The following is a 16,836-nucleotide window of genomic DNA, read 5'->3' as shown; positions in this document are numbered from 1 at the left end:
AAAGTAAATAAATGGAAGGGGATTTGAACTGATTGTAAACTCTTATAATTTTAAAGAATTTGCCTTTGATATTTACAACTCTCAGGTGGAGGAACACTTACTTAAACACTCCTGCCGAATGTATGTATTATAAATGTTATTGGCACTGATTTCAAACACAAAAGCAAAACCAGTGTAAAATGAAAAATTGCAAACTGCCAGCATTCAAATATTTTTCCAAATATGTTACAGTGAGTTGTTCACTGTAAGAATTTGTGTGTTTCTGTGAATGTTAACCTTGTGAGAATCTATTTTTCTAAGTCTGTATATCCTTAAATCCTAGGTAGCCATTCATTTTAAAAGATTTTAGCCCTTGCCAATTCAAGAGTCAACCTCCACATGTTGCCTTATTTTATGCATAAATCTCTGAAAGCCGACTGAGGTGTATTTTTATTTTATTTTTATTTTTTTGGAAAGGGTAAATTACCAAATATATATTTTGCAAGTTGCATTACGCATACATGTAAATATACAATAATTATTCAATTGTTATATATAATGTAGAAATGCATTTATATGTAACCTACAGGCAATTTATATACTGATAAATAGTTTTGTTAGTTTTGCCTAAGCCATACATAAATCATCCCATCTAACTTTGTTGATTTGTGAGTAGCGTAACGTTTTCTTTGTTGCTCAACAGTTATATATTCTCAGTTTCATGCATAATAAATCTGCATGGAAAAGCACAATTTCTTTTAATAGATTTCTATCTCAGGCAATGTCACATCTACAAAATGTGTGTTTGTTACAGTATCTAATTTAATGTGAAGCCTCGGGGCAACAGTGTGAAATAATATTTAAGTCTTTTCATCTGAGAGTAAGCTATCTTACAGTAAAGAAAATGCATATGCAGATTTGATCATTTAGGGATTACATCTTTCTAACTGAAATCACATTTTTGACTTCATTCTACCAAACCCAAAACCATCTGACTAAAAGAATTGTTCAAATCACAAAAATGTGTTATACACTAAGAATACTATTATTACTATTTATAGAATTATGTTGCTATTTTCTTTACTGTCTTTTGTCTTTACTGTCAAGTCACTGGAGGTGCTGAAATTAAATTTGCGATGTTAACCTATGTAAGAAATACATCTTGTGTGTTCTACTGTATTCTGCTTTTCCATAAACATTATTTGTGTAATCACATAGCAAAACCATTAAAACATATGCTCAGATTGTTTCAGATGTGTTGGGGTGGTTATTCTGAGAATGGCTTTTTATTTTGCCGGTAAACATTTAACCAAAAACATTCAGGCAATGAATATACACAATAGAATTGTTAACAGTGAGTTCTGTGTACTAGAAAATACTGTAATACAAAGACCACAACATTTATTCTAATTCAGCTTTTATGTTCTTGAATTATTATTATTAGGCCTATTATTATTATTTTGCTAATTTGTCACAAAAAAACTTGTTTATACTGTATCTCCAGAGATTTGTAATTGATTACTTGACTATTTTAGATTATCATAGTTTATAAAATCTAATTCATCTTGTTATAATGGATTTTTATATTTTAAGTAAAAAAAAATCTAGGCCTGGCACAATGGTAATTCAATTAAAAATTACATAGAAAAAATTAAAATAGGGGAAAAATTATGAAGGCATAAAGTTTTCCAATTGATAAAACAAAAACCTGTTAGTTGTATTATTATTGTTATTATTATTATTATTATTATTATATACACTACAGTATATATTATATACTTGACATTTACATTTATTCATTTATCATGGACGCAACCTGATGAACTGAACAAACTAGATTTCATATACTTTTAGCCATATTAAATGGAACATAAGATAATACCACTGATCTATAATAGAGAGGTTCGTACACTTCTAGTGACTTCTAAGACATTACTCTTCAGTAAAAGGCCTCAAGACAGACTTTACCCCTTCATACCATTGGCTGAACTTGCCCCGCCCCGAACACTTTTGGAGTAGAATCCACCGCTTTCCACAGTTTAATTTTTGGATTTGCTGCAGAGGTATTTGTCTTAAAAACATCAGCAATGCATAAAGTTTGTTCTCGGCTGCACGGTCCGTCTCTGTTCGGGAAAACGGACCCGTGGAATTCAGTGGATGCATGTGTAAAATTCCACAAAGGTTGCGGTAAGAATGCAATGTTTGTCTCACATTTAAAGTGACCGCAACATGTAACGTAACGTTTTTAATAGTACATAAATTGCGTTTGCGTATTTCGGCTCGAACGAATCTGTAGTCCGGATTCCCGAGCATCGAATCACGAACACATAACGGCCCTGTCATCATAACAAAAATGTAAATAAGTATGTGTTTGGACATTACCATGGCGGTACTGTGGTAATTAATGACGAATGACTGCCCTGTCAATATTAAAACATTTCTATCTATCTATCTATCTATCTATCTATCTAGAAGTTGGATATATCATACAATTCTTACTGCTTAAAGTTGTAGATAGATAGAATACATATCAACAGTGTTGGGGAAAGTTACTTTTAAAAGTAATGCGTTACAATATTGCGTTACTCCATAAAAAAGTAACAAATTACGTTACTTAGTTACTTTTTGTGGAAAGTAATGCGTTACGTTACTTTTGCGTTACTTTTTAAATCTGGACAGGGCTTGCTTGTTTGTTTTTAAAATAAAAAAGTTCTATTTTTGGCGAATATAAAAGCCTTTTCACACCAAAAGTGAAATGAATAAGCCTCGGGCTGAAGGGAAAGTAAATTTACGTCCGTACAGTAGAATGCAGAAGAAGACATTTCAACACACTTCAGCAATAAAAAAAGACACAAATGTTTGTCTAGAGTAATTTGTGCTTATTAGTATGGTTGAACTGGATCATCGAAGGTCAGAAGCAAAGACATTGGTTAATAGAATGGGATTAAATACATAAAGGATATTTGTGTTGTTTAACATTTAATTATTGCAGGTTTGCATTATTTTTATTCATTTTGAGGAATACTGAATCTGTGTTTTTTTTTTTGAATTGATGAATTAATACATATTCATATTTATTTTAGAACTACAGTAACATCTTCTGATTTCTGTCACCATGGCGACACCAGAGCTGTCAATCAATAAATTGGAAAAAAAAGTAACTTGCGTAACTCAAATATTCTCTTGTAAATGAAAAAGTAATGCGTTACTTTACTAGTTACTTGAAAAAAGTAATCTGATTACGTAACTCGCATTACTTGTAATGCGTTACCCCCAACACTGCATATCAATATCTATCGTTAAATATTTAAAAATAATAGTCAAAAATATTATACAATATACTCATACTACTTAATACTATACAAATAATATGATAGATAGATAGATGGATGGATGGATGGATGGATTGAATATGCCTATCCTATATCAGCACTGTAAATCTTCTGTGCCAACGCATGCAAGGTTACTGGGAGGTTAGCAGGTCTCAGGGCAGGGCTTTCCTGCAGCTTAAAAGATAAAAATATCCCCTTTGCATATGAGCTGGCAGGAAATATTGTGACCCATAACTGCCTCTATGGATTACTGAGCACTAAATGTACCTCTGCCCAGGTGTGCTTTGCCAAAAATCAGCCGTGAAACACCCACCACCTGTGCTGCCCCAGATTCCCCCATGTGACTTTAAACCTCAGCCGTATCAGGTAAGAGGTTTATATCTGAGGGCATTCATAATAATAATAATCAGAGAGAAATCAAATCATTTTTAAGCATGAATGATTTTTTCCTTTAGGGCATGTCTAAAGACCGTTTACTAGACATAAGGAAAAACAACTGCAACCCTATGACTATGAAGGTAACATACTACAAGAAGCCAGTCTTCATAAACCAGGGTTACATGCAGTGGCTGTGGGACGTGGATGGAAGACGCTATCTGGACTTGTTTGCGGGGGTCGCCACTGTTAGTGTAGGACATTGTAACCCGTAAGTTTCAGTTTGTTGCCATGCAACATTTTTGTTTATTTTGTGAATGTGTGCATTACAGTTAGCTTGAACTGCAATAAATGACTAAGCTGTAGATTAATGCTTATTATGGACTTGTTCCAGCATTTTATTGCCCAGAGCTCTTACATGGCCTGCTGTGTTTGTTTTTGTTTACAAAATTGCATTATTTCTAAAATGTAATTAGAAGTTTGAATATGGTTGCAGGAGAGTGACAGAGACGGCCGAGAAACAGCTGAGGCGTCTATGGCACACAACAGCCATCTATGTGTATCCACAAATGCAGGAGTATGCAGAGAAACTGGCCTGTCTTTTGCCAGACCCGCTGAAGGTACTGTATGATTGATGGAGCCACTGCCATTGCTGAAAGTGGAAGGTTGAGCGTATTGCATTGTGAATATATTTTATTACATGTAACATACTCTTGCCTACTGCAGGGGCTTACAAACTGGGGTCTGGGGGTGCCGTTTTGTCTGCAAAAAAGTATTAAAAAATAGTTTAGTTTATGTATAGTACAATATAAGTTAAATATCAATTACTAAAATATTAAATTACTAATATATAAAAAACTAAATTATATATAAAAATAAAATCATAATTAAAATCCTAATCATAAGAAGTAGTCATACAGAATTTGACATAATTACATCTAGTTGTGCTTTCTAATGTTGAACTTCATTAGATTGTCACAAAATTAAGAGACTGTTACAGAAGATACAAAAAAGAAAATTATTGTAAATTCAATATTTTCCAAATAATTCATATATATACACTACCGTTCAAAAGTTTGGGATCAGTAAGATTTTAAATATTTTTTTACCGAAGTTTCTTGTGCTCATCAAAGCTGTATTTATTTGATCAAAAAGAAATATATATATTTTCTGAAATATTATTGCAAAATAAAATTTCTATTTGAATATACTTTAAAATGTAATTTATTCCTGTGATGCAAAGCTGAATTTTCAGCATCATTACTCCAGTCTTCAGTGTCACATGATCCTTCAGAAATCATTCTAATATGCTGATTTATTATCAGTGTTGGAAACAGTTGTGCTGCTTCATGTTTTTTGGAAACTGTGATACTTTTTTCAGGATTCTTTTATGAATATAAAATAAAAAAAACTGCATTTATTCAAAATGGAAATCTTGTGTTACAATATACACTACCATTCAAAAGTTTGGGGTCAGTAAATTTTTTTCTTTCTTTTTTTGAAAGTAATGAATACTTTTATTCAGCAAGGATGTGTTAAATGGATAAAAAGTGATAGTAAAGACTCATATTGTTAGAAAAGATTTTAATTTTAAATAGCGTTTAAATAGTGTTTCCAACACTGATAATAAATCAGCATATTAGAATGATTTCTGAAGGATCATGTGACACTGAAGACTGGAGTAATGAAGCTTAAAATTCAGCTTTGATCACAGAAATAAATTACATTTTAAAGTATATTAAAACAGAAAACCAATATTAGAAATTGAAATAATATCTCACAATATTACATTTTTTTCTGTATTTTTGATCAAATAAATACAGCCTTGATGAGCACAAAAACATTACAAATCTTACTGATCCCAAACTTTTGAACGGTAGTGTATATAGGATCATCATTTTAAGGGTCCATTGCATCAGAAAGTTGAATGCACATTTTGGCATGCACTACCATTTAAAAGTTTGAGCACAGGTTTTTTTTTAATGAAATTATTACTTTTATTCAGGAAGGACACATTAAATCAATCAAAAGTGACAGTAAAGACACTTACAGTATAATGGTACAAAGGATTTCTACTTCCAATAAATGCTGTTCTTTCTATTCATCAAAGAATCCTGAAAAAAAATCACCATTTCCACAAAAATATAAGTCAGAACAACTGTTTTTAAAAATTGATAAATGATTCTTGAACACCAAATCAGCATATTAAAATGATTTCTGAAGGATCATGTGACCCTGAAGACTGGAGTAATGATGCTGAAAATTCAGCTCTGTCATCACGGAAATAACATACATTTTAAAATATAACATTGATATATTAAAATAGAAAACCATCATTTTAAATTGTAATAATTGGAATAAATGGTTAATAAAAACCAATAAATGGTTTTGCTGTATTTTAGATCAAATAAATGCAGCACAAGAGACTTCTTTCAAAAACATGGGAAAAAATAAAAATTACCAACCCCAAACAAGTGGTAATATTATGCATACAGAAAATTTGAATACTGTGCACATAGCCTTTTGTGGTGTAGCATTAATATCATGATGGTCTTCTTTTCTAGGTTGTCTATTTTACCAACAGTGGCTCGGAGGCTAATGACCTCGCAGTACTAATGGCCCGGCTTTATACAGGAAACTTTGATGTCATCACACTGAGGTGACTGACCGTATTTGCCAATTTTTGAACAAATGGAAGATGGCGAGTTCTTGGGAAAGCTGACAGATCAAGCATCCCTGTACAGTAATAGATAGCCCCTACATCATCTGTGTCTGTGTGCTCAGGGGTTCGTATCATGGTGGCAGTCCACAAGCGACAGGCCTGACGTCCAACGCAGATTACAAATATCCCATCCCCTCTTCTATGGGCTGCCATAATGTACATCTCACACCCACACATTTCTCCTTCTGTCAGCTACCTGCTTTATAATGTAATATCCCTCGGGGTCAAGTCCACAAATCGCATTAGAAGAGGAAACATCATAACCTATGTTTGTGTTGTTGATTAATGCAAAAGTAACAAAATTACTGTCAGACCTCATGAGGTTGAATAACAACCCTGAACTTTATATGTAAGACAAGACCTGTCCCACAAAAAAAAAAGACTATATTTTATTTTTAAAAAGAACCAATATAAAAAATGTTCTTGAATGGTACTTATGCATGAAAAAAGCATTTTGAATTACGTTTATTTTTCTAAATTGCAAATAGTTTTTCCAGGTTTAAGCATAACATTTTAACGTTTTATGATGAAAGAATAATAAAAAAAAAATTATTTGATTATAGAACAGATTTTGAACGTTATATTGGGAATACAGTGCATTTTCATATTTGAAAAGCATGTCTTATAACTGTATGCATTTGAGTTGTGTGATCTGTCTTGCAAAGCTTTGATACATTTTTTTTCCTATGTGGATTGTGTTCATTTTAGACCATGTGTCCGGATGTGTTCAGGGGCCTCTGGGGAGGAAGCCACTGTAGAGACTCCCCAGTTCAAACCATCCGAGAATGCAGCTGCTCCCCAGGTACAAACACACACACACATACTATCAAAGCTTAATGAGGGCACACTATATAGACTTCTACTGTTTTTATATAAAGGTAATACTCTATTATAAATTCTACAGCCTAACTTTTTGAAATTTCCCACTTTTAAAAATGTTAAACAATTGGAAAAATGTGTGTGTATGTTTTAATAAAAAGACTTTGAATTAGACTAAATCCACTAAATCTGTGGATTAAATGTAGATGTTTGCTCTTTCCTTTTATGCATGTTACTGTAAAGCTGTTTTAATTACCAGTGTATATGAATGGTGGCATAGACCTAAACTAAAAAAAAAAAAAAAAAAGTTTCTTCTTCTTGAAAATTATACTCATATAATCAATAATTCCCTGTAAAATAGCTCAGAACAATGTGTTTAAAGTACAAGGCTTGATTGTCTCATCAGGTCAAACATTGACAGCAGCAACTATATTAAAAAAGAACCACACAATACATGATCAGAAATTGTTAACTCTGCACTATAATTAGTGATTCTTGTAGAGCAGCATTACTAAGAACATCTTAGAAACATGGAAAACCACTAATAACATCTCAGCAGGCACCCACAAGTTTTGCACAAACAAGCACCACTTGCATTTTCTTCCGAAAATGTAAAAATCTACTTGTTAGCACAAATTTTAGGTATCATAGATCAATCTGTTTCTTTCTGTTTTCAGGTCACTGTCAGGCCAATGACATGTATATTAGAGAGCTCAAAGAGATGTTCGCAACAACCGTTCCCAATCGTATCGCTGCTTTCTTTGCGGAACCCATCCAGGTTTGATTATACCACACCTGACATTGAAACTCAAGTATGAATGTAATTAGATTAAACATACATGCTATGAAAATATGAACCGAGTGCCCTAAAAGATCAGGACTAAATATGCTGTAGTTAAGATGCTTCAAACTGTTTTTTTTTGTGCAGTGATCTGCATTGTTCACCATATACTCTTACAAATAAAGGTTCTTTTTTGTAAGGTTCCATGAAGAACTTTTCCATTGATCAAAAAGTTCTTCACACAAAGAATATTGGCTATTTTAAAAACTGTTCACTGAAAGGTTATTTGGGGATCCTAAAATGGCTCTTTTATGGCATCACTGTGAAAACCCCTTTTTGGAACCTATATTTCTAGGAGTGTAGGGCATTTCAGTTGTCATAGAAACAAACACTGACAAACAAAATCAGAGCCATTACCCAGCACTTTGATGATAGATGTCATAAGTTACTAAAAGTACATCAGTGAAAATAACTTCCATTTTCACAGCAGAATGTCAGTATTTTGCTCTATATTGTATATTCCAGCACAGTCCAGTTAATGGGAGACTGCATTTAATGTTTAAAACTATATATATATATATATCTGTATATCCAGCACTGACTAAAAATTCCACAAACACTAACTCATTGCTCTCAAATATTAACATGTGGCAAGTTATATCCTGATTATCATTTTTATCTTTCTACAGGGTGTTGGTGGGGCTGTTCAGTTTCCAAAAAACTACCTGAAAGACACCTACCAGCTTGTTCGGGAGAAAGGAGGAATCTGTATAGCAGATGAGGTCTGAAGAATTTGCTTGTAAATCCCATTCTGTACATCAGTGAAGCCAAAAACACAGGGTTGGTGCTTCAGATTGTCCCAAATTTTCAAAAACAAACAGAGTGTTTATCACTCTAGTGAAGTAAACAGCAACACCTGTGCTTAACCCCGCCCCAATTGCAGGTAAATGGGGGGTTTCAAAGTGTTTTTGAAAACAGTACAGTTATCGTTTCGGTGTAAACTACTAAAAACGCAAATTTGTGACACTTCATGTGTATTATGTATTCGCATAGTGTTCCTTTACAAAGTTACATCGCCAACTACTGGCCTGGCAAGCATAATACAGTGTTTAAAGTGTGTGGATCGTTTGGACAACGAATAATGCAAATTAAAAAGCTTTTTTAGTACATCGTTGTCATGTAAATGTAGACATTTTTACATGCAATTAAAAATGCAAAATAACTCTTATTAATTTCAGACAGTACATAACCTAATTATGCATGAGTATCCAATTGTACAGTATCCAACAGAAATAAATATGGTTATTTCACTTTTTTTTTTTTTTTTTTTACTTTTTTTTGGTCAGATAATGGTTTAATAGATTTCAAAACTGAGGTACAGAAAATAATGATCTATTTTAACTTTTTTTTACACACAAAAAATAATTTTTGTTTGTTCGTTTGTTTATTTATTTTAAGGCTTTGTAATATACAAATGCTTGCTTGATTACTGAATAACGTTATAATTTATTGCAAATTTGTTGGTAATTTTGGTTCTTTTAGGTCCAGACTGGTTTTGGCCGCACAGGGAGCCACTTTTGGGGTTTCCAAGGACATAATGTCCTTCCAGACATGGTTACCATGGCAAAGGGCATAGCGAACGGTTTCCCGATGGGGGCTGTAGTCACCACTGCAGGTGAGGCTAGAGTGAACTCTTCAAAGTTTAATGAGGGACTGTGCCGTAAGACATCGGTCAAACACGAAGTGGAATTAATCAGCACTCTGAACCCAGTGGTGAGCTTGAATCCAAGTTTCAGCATTGCACTCAATTGCAATATTCTTAGAACAAAATGAACCACAAATTCTAAATTACATCTCTCTCATGTTGCTTTTAATAGGCTTACCGTTGTGTTCACCTTAGTGCTTTGTGATTTTGAAAAGCTCTGCTTGAGTACCAGTGTTCCATATTGAAAAGCTCTGGTGCTCTGTTGATGCAGGACAACCATCTAGCAGTGCATTACAATAGTCCAGTCTAGAGGTCATGAATGCATGAACTAGCTTTTCTGCATCAGAAACAGGTAACATGTTTCGTAGCTTGACAATGTTTCTAAGATGGAAGAATGCTGTTTTTGTAACATGGAAAATATGATTTTCAAAAGACAAGTTGCTGTCTAATATAACACCCAGATTTTTGACTGTAGAGGAAGTAACAGTACATCCATCTAGTTGCAAATTCTAATCCAAGAGATTGTGTGTACTGTTTTTGGTCCAATAAGTAATATCTCTTTCTTATCCGAATTTAATAGGAGAAAATTATTGGTCATCCAATCTTTTACATTTTTAACACACTCTGTTAGCTTAGGTAATTTAGAAGTTTCATCTGGTCTTATTGAGATATATAGTTGAGTATCATTAGCATAACAATGGAAACTACTTCCGTATTTTCTAAGAATATTACCAAGGGGCAACATGTATATTGAAAATAGCACAGGACCTAGGACAGATCCTTGTGGCACTCCATACTTTACTGGTGATAATTGAGATGACTCCCCGTTTAAATAAATAAACTGGTAGCGATCGGACAGGTTGGATCTAAACCATCTTAAAGCCTTCCCTTGAATACCCGTATAGTCTTGTAATCGATCTATGAGTATGTCATGATCTATAGTGTCGAACGCAGCACTAAGATCAAGTAAAACTAGCAATGAGATGCAGCCTTAGTCTGACACAAGAAGCAAGTCATTTGTAATTTTAACAAGTGCAGTTTCTGTGCTATGGTGGGGCCTGAAACCTGACTGAAATTCTTCATAGAGATCTTTTTTTGCAAGAAAGAGCACAATTGAGCAGACACAACTTTTTTCTAAAATTTTAGACATAAACGGAAGATTTGAAATGGGTCTGTAATTTGCCAGTTCATTAGGCAAAGAATTTAACTGAATTGAACATACTTGAACTCTGAAAGCCTACTGGAGTGCCACTGCTCACAGCCAATGCTTTTTTCCTTCACTCTAATTATGTTCCTCTGGCTCTCGCTGTTTGCTCTTCATCCTGTGAGAAGCTGAGAGAGAAAGCGTGAATAGAAAGTGTAAAACCAGAGTAGATTCATTTGTCTAAAATTATGAGAGTACCTAATGCTTAAAGTTAATACCAAATAAATAAAACCACACTGAAAAACTCCTTGTGAGTGGGTTGCATGCATATTGATTGCACTGATATCATGTGAGTTGTGTATTTTGCAGAGATTGCCAGGTCATTTGGGAAGGGAGTTCATTTCAACACATTTGGAGGAAACCCATTAGCCTGTGCAGTCGCCTCATCAGTGTTAGATGTAAGTACAGATAATTTTACTTGTCCGTTGTGCACAGTTACATTAGTATAAGCAATAGTGAATGCATAAATTGTCATTTTGTGTGTGATAAGTTATATAGTAGAAAAATAAACAATAAAATTTAATAAAATGTAAAAAGTATTATGATATGTTTGTGAGATGATAAAATTGTACAAAAATATGCATAAAAATACCTGATATCAGCAATAGTAATTAAAATGTTACTGTGAGATAATACATGATAAACTAGTAAACATATCTAAATAATAGTATAAAATAATATTAAATCTAATTAAAAATAAAAAGATCAGTGGTTAAAAAAATAATATAAAACATCTGCTATCAGTAATGGTGCACAAAATGTTGCTCTAAGTGAGATAAATTATAAAGTAGTATAAAAATATCAATAATATAAAAAAAAAAGCATCAATTTGAGTTGAATTACTGAAATAAATGAACTTTTCCACGACATTCTAATTTATTGAGATGCACCTGTAGTTAAAATAAAAAGATCAGTGGTACATAAAATGAAAAGTATGTCTGGTATCAACAATAGTGAATATATAAAATGTCGATGAGTGTAATCTCAAATTATAAACTAGTACAAAAATCTAAATAACAGTATAAAATATACTAGTATAAAATATAGCTAAAACAAAAAAAATATCAATGGTTTATAAACAGAGGTGGACAAAGTACACAACACCATTACTTAAAGCTGCAGTCCGTAACTTTTTTGTGTTCAAAATGTACAAAATTTATATAATAAGTGAGTACACCATGAATCCATTTTCGGGTAGGTACCGCTGCGGAGTAGCCCAGTAGCCCAGATTCACCATAGACATAAACAGAGAGAAGTAGCTCCGGCTACAATGTTCTTCCACAAGATGCACGCAGTTCTGTTTATTAACCGCTAGAGCTCCAAAAGTTAAGGACTGCAGCTTTAAATTAGATGTCCAGATTACAAGACCAAAGAGTGGAATAAAAAGTCAAGAATCTGCTACTCTGCTATACTGTTGTGATATCAATGTCACACTATAAATACCAAGTGTTGTGAAAGTACAGATACTGCTGGTCAAATATTACTCCATTACAAGTAAAAGTTGTAAAGACAGATTTTTACTTAAGTAAAAGTACAGAAGTACTTGCTTTTAAAAGTACTTAAGTACCAAAAGTAAATTTCCTTTTTTATGTCAATGCACTGTTTTATTATTGTTGTATGTAATACTTGCAATACCTCTGAAGCAACTTACAATACATTGCACCTACTGAATACACTAACTAGCTTGTAGTATCTTTGGAATAAAGAGCTTTTAGAATGTTAAAAACCTATGGGGTAAAAACAAAAAAAAAAAAATATATTATTTAACACCCCTACCCACCCCCACACACTTTCAGTCCAACACCTTTTGTGTTTTATTAGGAGACGCACAACAGTTCTTCTGTGGCTTTATAGGTAATATTTTCACTTACACAATTAAGCAAAATCAGATAATATTGTGTCTAATATAAACCACAATATTAACTTCTTATTATTGAACTGTTGTAAATAAATATCACATTTGGAACTGGTCAGTGCTCAAAAAATCCTGGGAAATCACTTCATGTAGCCCCAAGAGTGATTACTGATAAACTGTCTGGAAAAAAAGACCGTTTTTAGAGAAGAAAAAAATCACCCACTGACTTTCAAAGCTTCTAATGACTTTCTACTTTGAGGATCTTGATAGAAATGTAGTGGAGTAAGAAAAGTAGAGTCATAAGTTTCCAGAAAAAATAATACTCAAGTAAAGTACAGATACTCAAAAAGTGTACTTAAGTACAATACTCAAGTAAATGTACTTAGTTACTGTCCGCCTCTGTTTATAAATAGTACTTGAAATAATACTTGAAACTGAATGCTGTATTTTGCTCTCAGACAATAAAAGAGGACAAGATGCAGGAGAACAGTACTGAAGTGGGGACATACATGATGACTGAATTGGCCAAGCTCAGGGACAAGTACGAGATCATCGGTGACGTGAGAGGAAAAGGTCTTCAAATTGGGGTGGAGATGGTCAAAGACAAGGTGAAAGCAGCAAACATTAAAATACATGAAATGCATGTAGCTTTCATTCATATTATACTATTGATATTATTAGCCAACACAACAAATATGTGTTTTAAGGATCTATGGAAGCCTGTTTCCATAGGCACGGGAAGTGGGGGTGCTGAGGGTGCTGCAGCACCCCGTTTTTTTCTGTGGGCAACTGTTTAACTGTTGGGAATAAAAAAAAAATCGGAGTGTCTATTTACAGAGTGCAAATAGCCCCCCTTGTTGGCAGAGGCTATTTATAATAACTCCACCCACCAACGTGTGATTAAGCTAGTCAACATGACAAAAGACAGTCATCAATCGTCAGTTTCAGTGGTGTAGATGGTAAAGCGTGTGTCGTGCTCCTTTTGACGCGATCGACCCGGGTTCGAATCTGCCTTTTGGAGAACTTTTTTTCTCCCTTTTCAAATTTCAAATCACATCAGGAAAGCATTTATTTATAATAAAAATTAAGGAAATATTCTAAAAGTTGAAAATAAAGTATCGGGTAGGGTTAGGGTAGGTGTAGGGAGGGCTTTTGTCCCAATAAGGTGGCATCCATTTCATAATTTGAATTAAAATTGAAATTTACACTAAAGTTATTATTGCATACTGTTTTATAATGTATTACAATGCTGAGGTGCAGATAATTGCCACTATTTGCAATAAGTAATTAGCAGAATATCCTGCTATTTTAACATAGTATAAATAGAATCTATAGCTATTTGCACTTAGTGTAAATAGCATATGATATCACAAAAAAATACTGCTATTTTCACTTAGTGTAAATAGCATCTATTGCTATTTGCACTAAGTGTAAATAACCTCTACAGCACCCCCAACCTAAAACATCTTCCCGCGCCCCTGCCTGTTTCTGTCACATGTTAAAAAAATGAAAAAGGTAATTGTGAAATTTGATCACACAATTCACTTTTTTCTCGCAATTTTGAGTCTACAGCTCGCAGTTATATTTTTCTCTAAACTGAGTTTGCATCTCTCAATTTTTTTTTGTTTCCACTACAAAATAGAAAATGTTGTATTTTATATCTCACATTTTAGACATTTTTCTTGCAATTCTGAGTCTACATCTCACAATTTTTACTTTTTTTCTGTAAATTGAGTTTACATCTCAATTCTGTTTTTTTCCACCACGAAAATAAAGTTATTACGAATTTTTTTTGCAATTGCGAGTTTATATCTTGCAATATTTAGTTTATATCTAGCAATTCTGACTTTTTAATTATGAGCAAAAAGAGTCAGAATTGTGAGATACAAACTCAGAAAGTCTTAACCTTTTTAATTTTTTTCCCATGGCGGAAATAAGCTTCCATAATGACCTGCCGTACATGGTTTGGATTAATTATTTGTAAGAATACAAACCATTTATTCATATGTTGATATGACATCTTAATGTCTTAAATAGCATTGACTGAAATGAGTCTATAAATATTTTATTTGCTATAGAAACTAATCTATATTTTTGCCAAATGTCAGTAAGAATCCTTAAGTACAATCTTTCCACCTTACAAAAGCAGCAAATTGTACTCAGTTGTCAGCTGAAGGATCGTGTAAGTTTGAGTAACGACATTTCGATTCACCTAAACTAATGCCTTGAATACACAAAGACATCTGGCAGTGCATGTGTTCGTCTGCGCAGAGCTTTAATTATGGAAACTGCCTCTCATCAGGTGCAGTAACCTTGCTTATATCTTTCCAATATAAGAGCACAGCAGCTTTTCTTCTGGAAAGAGCTCAAATTCAGGAAATCGAACGTCTCTTGGCATAAAAGTATTTTAACATAAAAAGATGCACTTCAGTTTTAAATGTCTAAATACATCTTGTTTTGTGAAAATTAAGTCAAATGACACCTCAGGCTTTTGCACGGTTCAGAAATCATTGTGAAAATCCTCAAGCTTTGTGATTGTGTGCATCCACTTCATTAAACTTTATTTGCAGAGCAATCTTCATTTCTTGACCTTGAGGTATGAGAAGAGTCACGAGTAGGAGTTACTTTAGCTCCAGATGGACTAGTTAATGATTCAGAGTGTTTGTTGTGAGTGTATGACATTTTCCTCACAGGAAATGAGCTAGAAGACTTGTTAGCCATTAACTAGAGCAGAGAGCAATGAGACAGCATGTTCAAACATTCCCAGAACACACTCCACTCTCTGCCTGAGCTAAAAACACCCACTGAACCTCACTTACCTGTGGCTATTTATACTGGAAACTCTTCAAGGATGTTTCTGGAAAAATGAGACAGACACACAAACACTTCAGTCTCATTTCAGTAGACTTCACTGTGTGGATAAGTTCAGCTGAACTGAAAGCCCCTGATTTTTCAATCGAAGCTTTGTTTGTTCCAACAGCATAGCTGAAATTGTTCTCCTAAAACCCACTGACCGTCTCTCTCAAACCCATGTGTAGGCCAGCAGGGACCCGCTCCCTCCTGAGGCCATGGCTGAGATCTTCGAGGACACTAAAGACATGGGTGTACTGATTGGAAAAGGGGGGCTGTATGGACAGGTAGGCGAGGGAATCTGAAAGGCCACGTGTAAAGCGATTCTTGCGGAATGTTGTGCAATGGAAAAGGTATTTCAGGGATTCACTTCAGTCTTGTAGTGGCATGGACGCTCAATGCCTCAGGAATCCTGCTTGTCTGAACTTATGGAAATAGTCATAGTAAGCACTGAATGTACACTTAAAGGAACAGTTCCTAAAATAAAAAAGTTTTTTTTTAATGTATTTTACAATTTTATCATTTACAATTAGATGTGTATATATAAAACTGTACAGAATATACTTTAAACTTAAATTCATATTCAAGTGTAAGTAAAAAAATACTACAGTAAAATATATGCTAAATGTATCATTTATTTTTTTTAAATGCATTTATTAACATTTTTATTGTTTTTTTATTTACTTTGTTAACATTAACATTTTAGATTTATACATTATTTTAAATTCATATTGGTTAAAAATGTATAAACAAAAAATGAAATTAAAAAAATGAAAGATCATAATCATAAATCATATAGAATATATACAGGTGCATCTCAATAAATTAGAATGTCGTGGAAAAGTTCATTTATTTCAGTAATTCAACTCAAATTGTGAAACTCGTGTATTAAATAAATTCAGTGCACACAGACTGAAGTAGTTTAAGTCTTTGGTTCTTTTAATTGTGATGATTTTGGCTCACATTTAACAAAAACCCACCAATTCACTCAACAAATTCTCTCAATTCAATCTCAACAAATTAGAATACTTCATAAGACCAATAAAAAAAACATTTTTAGTGAATTGTTGGCCTTCTGGAAAGTATGTTCATTTACTGTACATGTACTCAATACTTGGTAGGGGCTCCTTTTGCTTTAATTACTGCCTCAATTCGGCGTGGCATGGAGGTGATCAGTTTGTGGCACTGCTGAGGTGGTATGGAAGCCCAGGTTT

At 33.5% G+C, this 16,836-nt stretch overlaps 1 protein-coding gene and 1 long non-coding RNA gene across 2 annotated transcripts in view; one reads left to right on the top strand and one right to left on the bottom strand.

Annotated features, from left to right (window-relative positions):
- The first annotated feature begins 1,992 nt into the window (after nucleotides 1–1,992).
- The window catches only part of agxt2 (alanine--glyoxylate aminotransferase 2), a 17,084-nt gene continuing 2,240 nt past the window's right edge, over nucleotides 1,993–16,836 (top strand). Inside the window, exons 1-13 of the mRNA XM_016452060.1 lie at nucleotides 1,993–2,166; nucleotides 3,589–3,677; nucleotides 3,767–3,957; nucleotides 4,183–4,306; nucleotides 6,251–6,345; nucleotides 6,471–6,564; nucleotides 7,117–7,210; nucleotides 7,905–8,005; nucleotides 8,698–8,790; nucleotides 9,551–9,683; nucleotides 11,227–11,315; nucleotides 13,231–13,380; nucleotides 15,811–15,909. Of these exons, the coding sequence (XP_016307546.1) occupies nucleotides 2,067–2,166; nucleotides 3,589–3,677; nucleotides 3,767–3,957; nucleotides 4,183–4,306; nucleotides 6,251–6,345; nucleotides 6,471–6,564; nucleotides 7,117–7,210; nucleotides 7,905–8,005; nucleotides 8,698–8,790; nucleotides 9,551–9,683; nucleotides 11,227–11,315; nucleotides 13,231–13,380; nucleotides 15,811–15,909 (1,452 nt within the window). The 5' untranslated portion in view covers nucleotides 1,993–2,066. The remainder of the gene's footprint in view (nucleotides 2,167–3,588; nucleotides 3,678–3,766; nucleotides 3,958–4,182; nucleotides 4,307–6,250; nucleotides 6,346–6,470; nucleotides 6,565–7,116; nucleotides 7,211–7,904; nucleotides 8,006–8,697; nucleotides 8,791–9,550; nucleotides 9,684–11,226; nucleotides 11,316–13,230; nucleotides 13,381–15,810; nucleotides 15,910–16,836) is intronic.
- Nucleotides 4,345–8,947, bottom strand: LOC107662144 (uncharacterized). Its single transcript, XR_001631185.1, has 3 exons — nucleotides 8,749–8,947; nucleotides 5,737–5,800; nucleotides 4,345–4,448 (listed from the first exon to the last, which is right to left on the bottom strand). It is a non-coding gene; the product is annotated as an uncharacterized LOC107662144 (long non-coding RNA).

The sequence above is a fragment of the Sinocyclocheilus anshuiensis genome, unplaced genomic scaffold (genome assembly GCF_001515605.1).
Source record: "Sinocyclocheilus anshuiensis isolate Anshui unplaced genomic scaffold, SAMN03320099.WGS_v1.1 scaffold457, whole genome shotgun sequence".
In the NCBI taxonomy this organism is placed as follows: domain Eukaryota; kingdom Metazoa; phylum Chordata; class Actinopteri; order Cypriniformes; family Cyprinidae; genus Sinocyclocheilus; species Sinocyclocheilus anshuiensis.
Note: the sequence above shows the minus strand (reverse complement) of the source record. Positions and strands in the feature narration are given on the sequence as shown.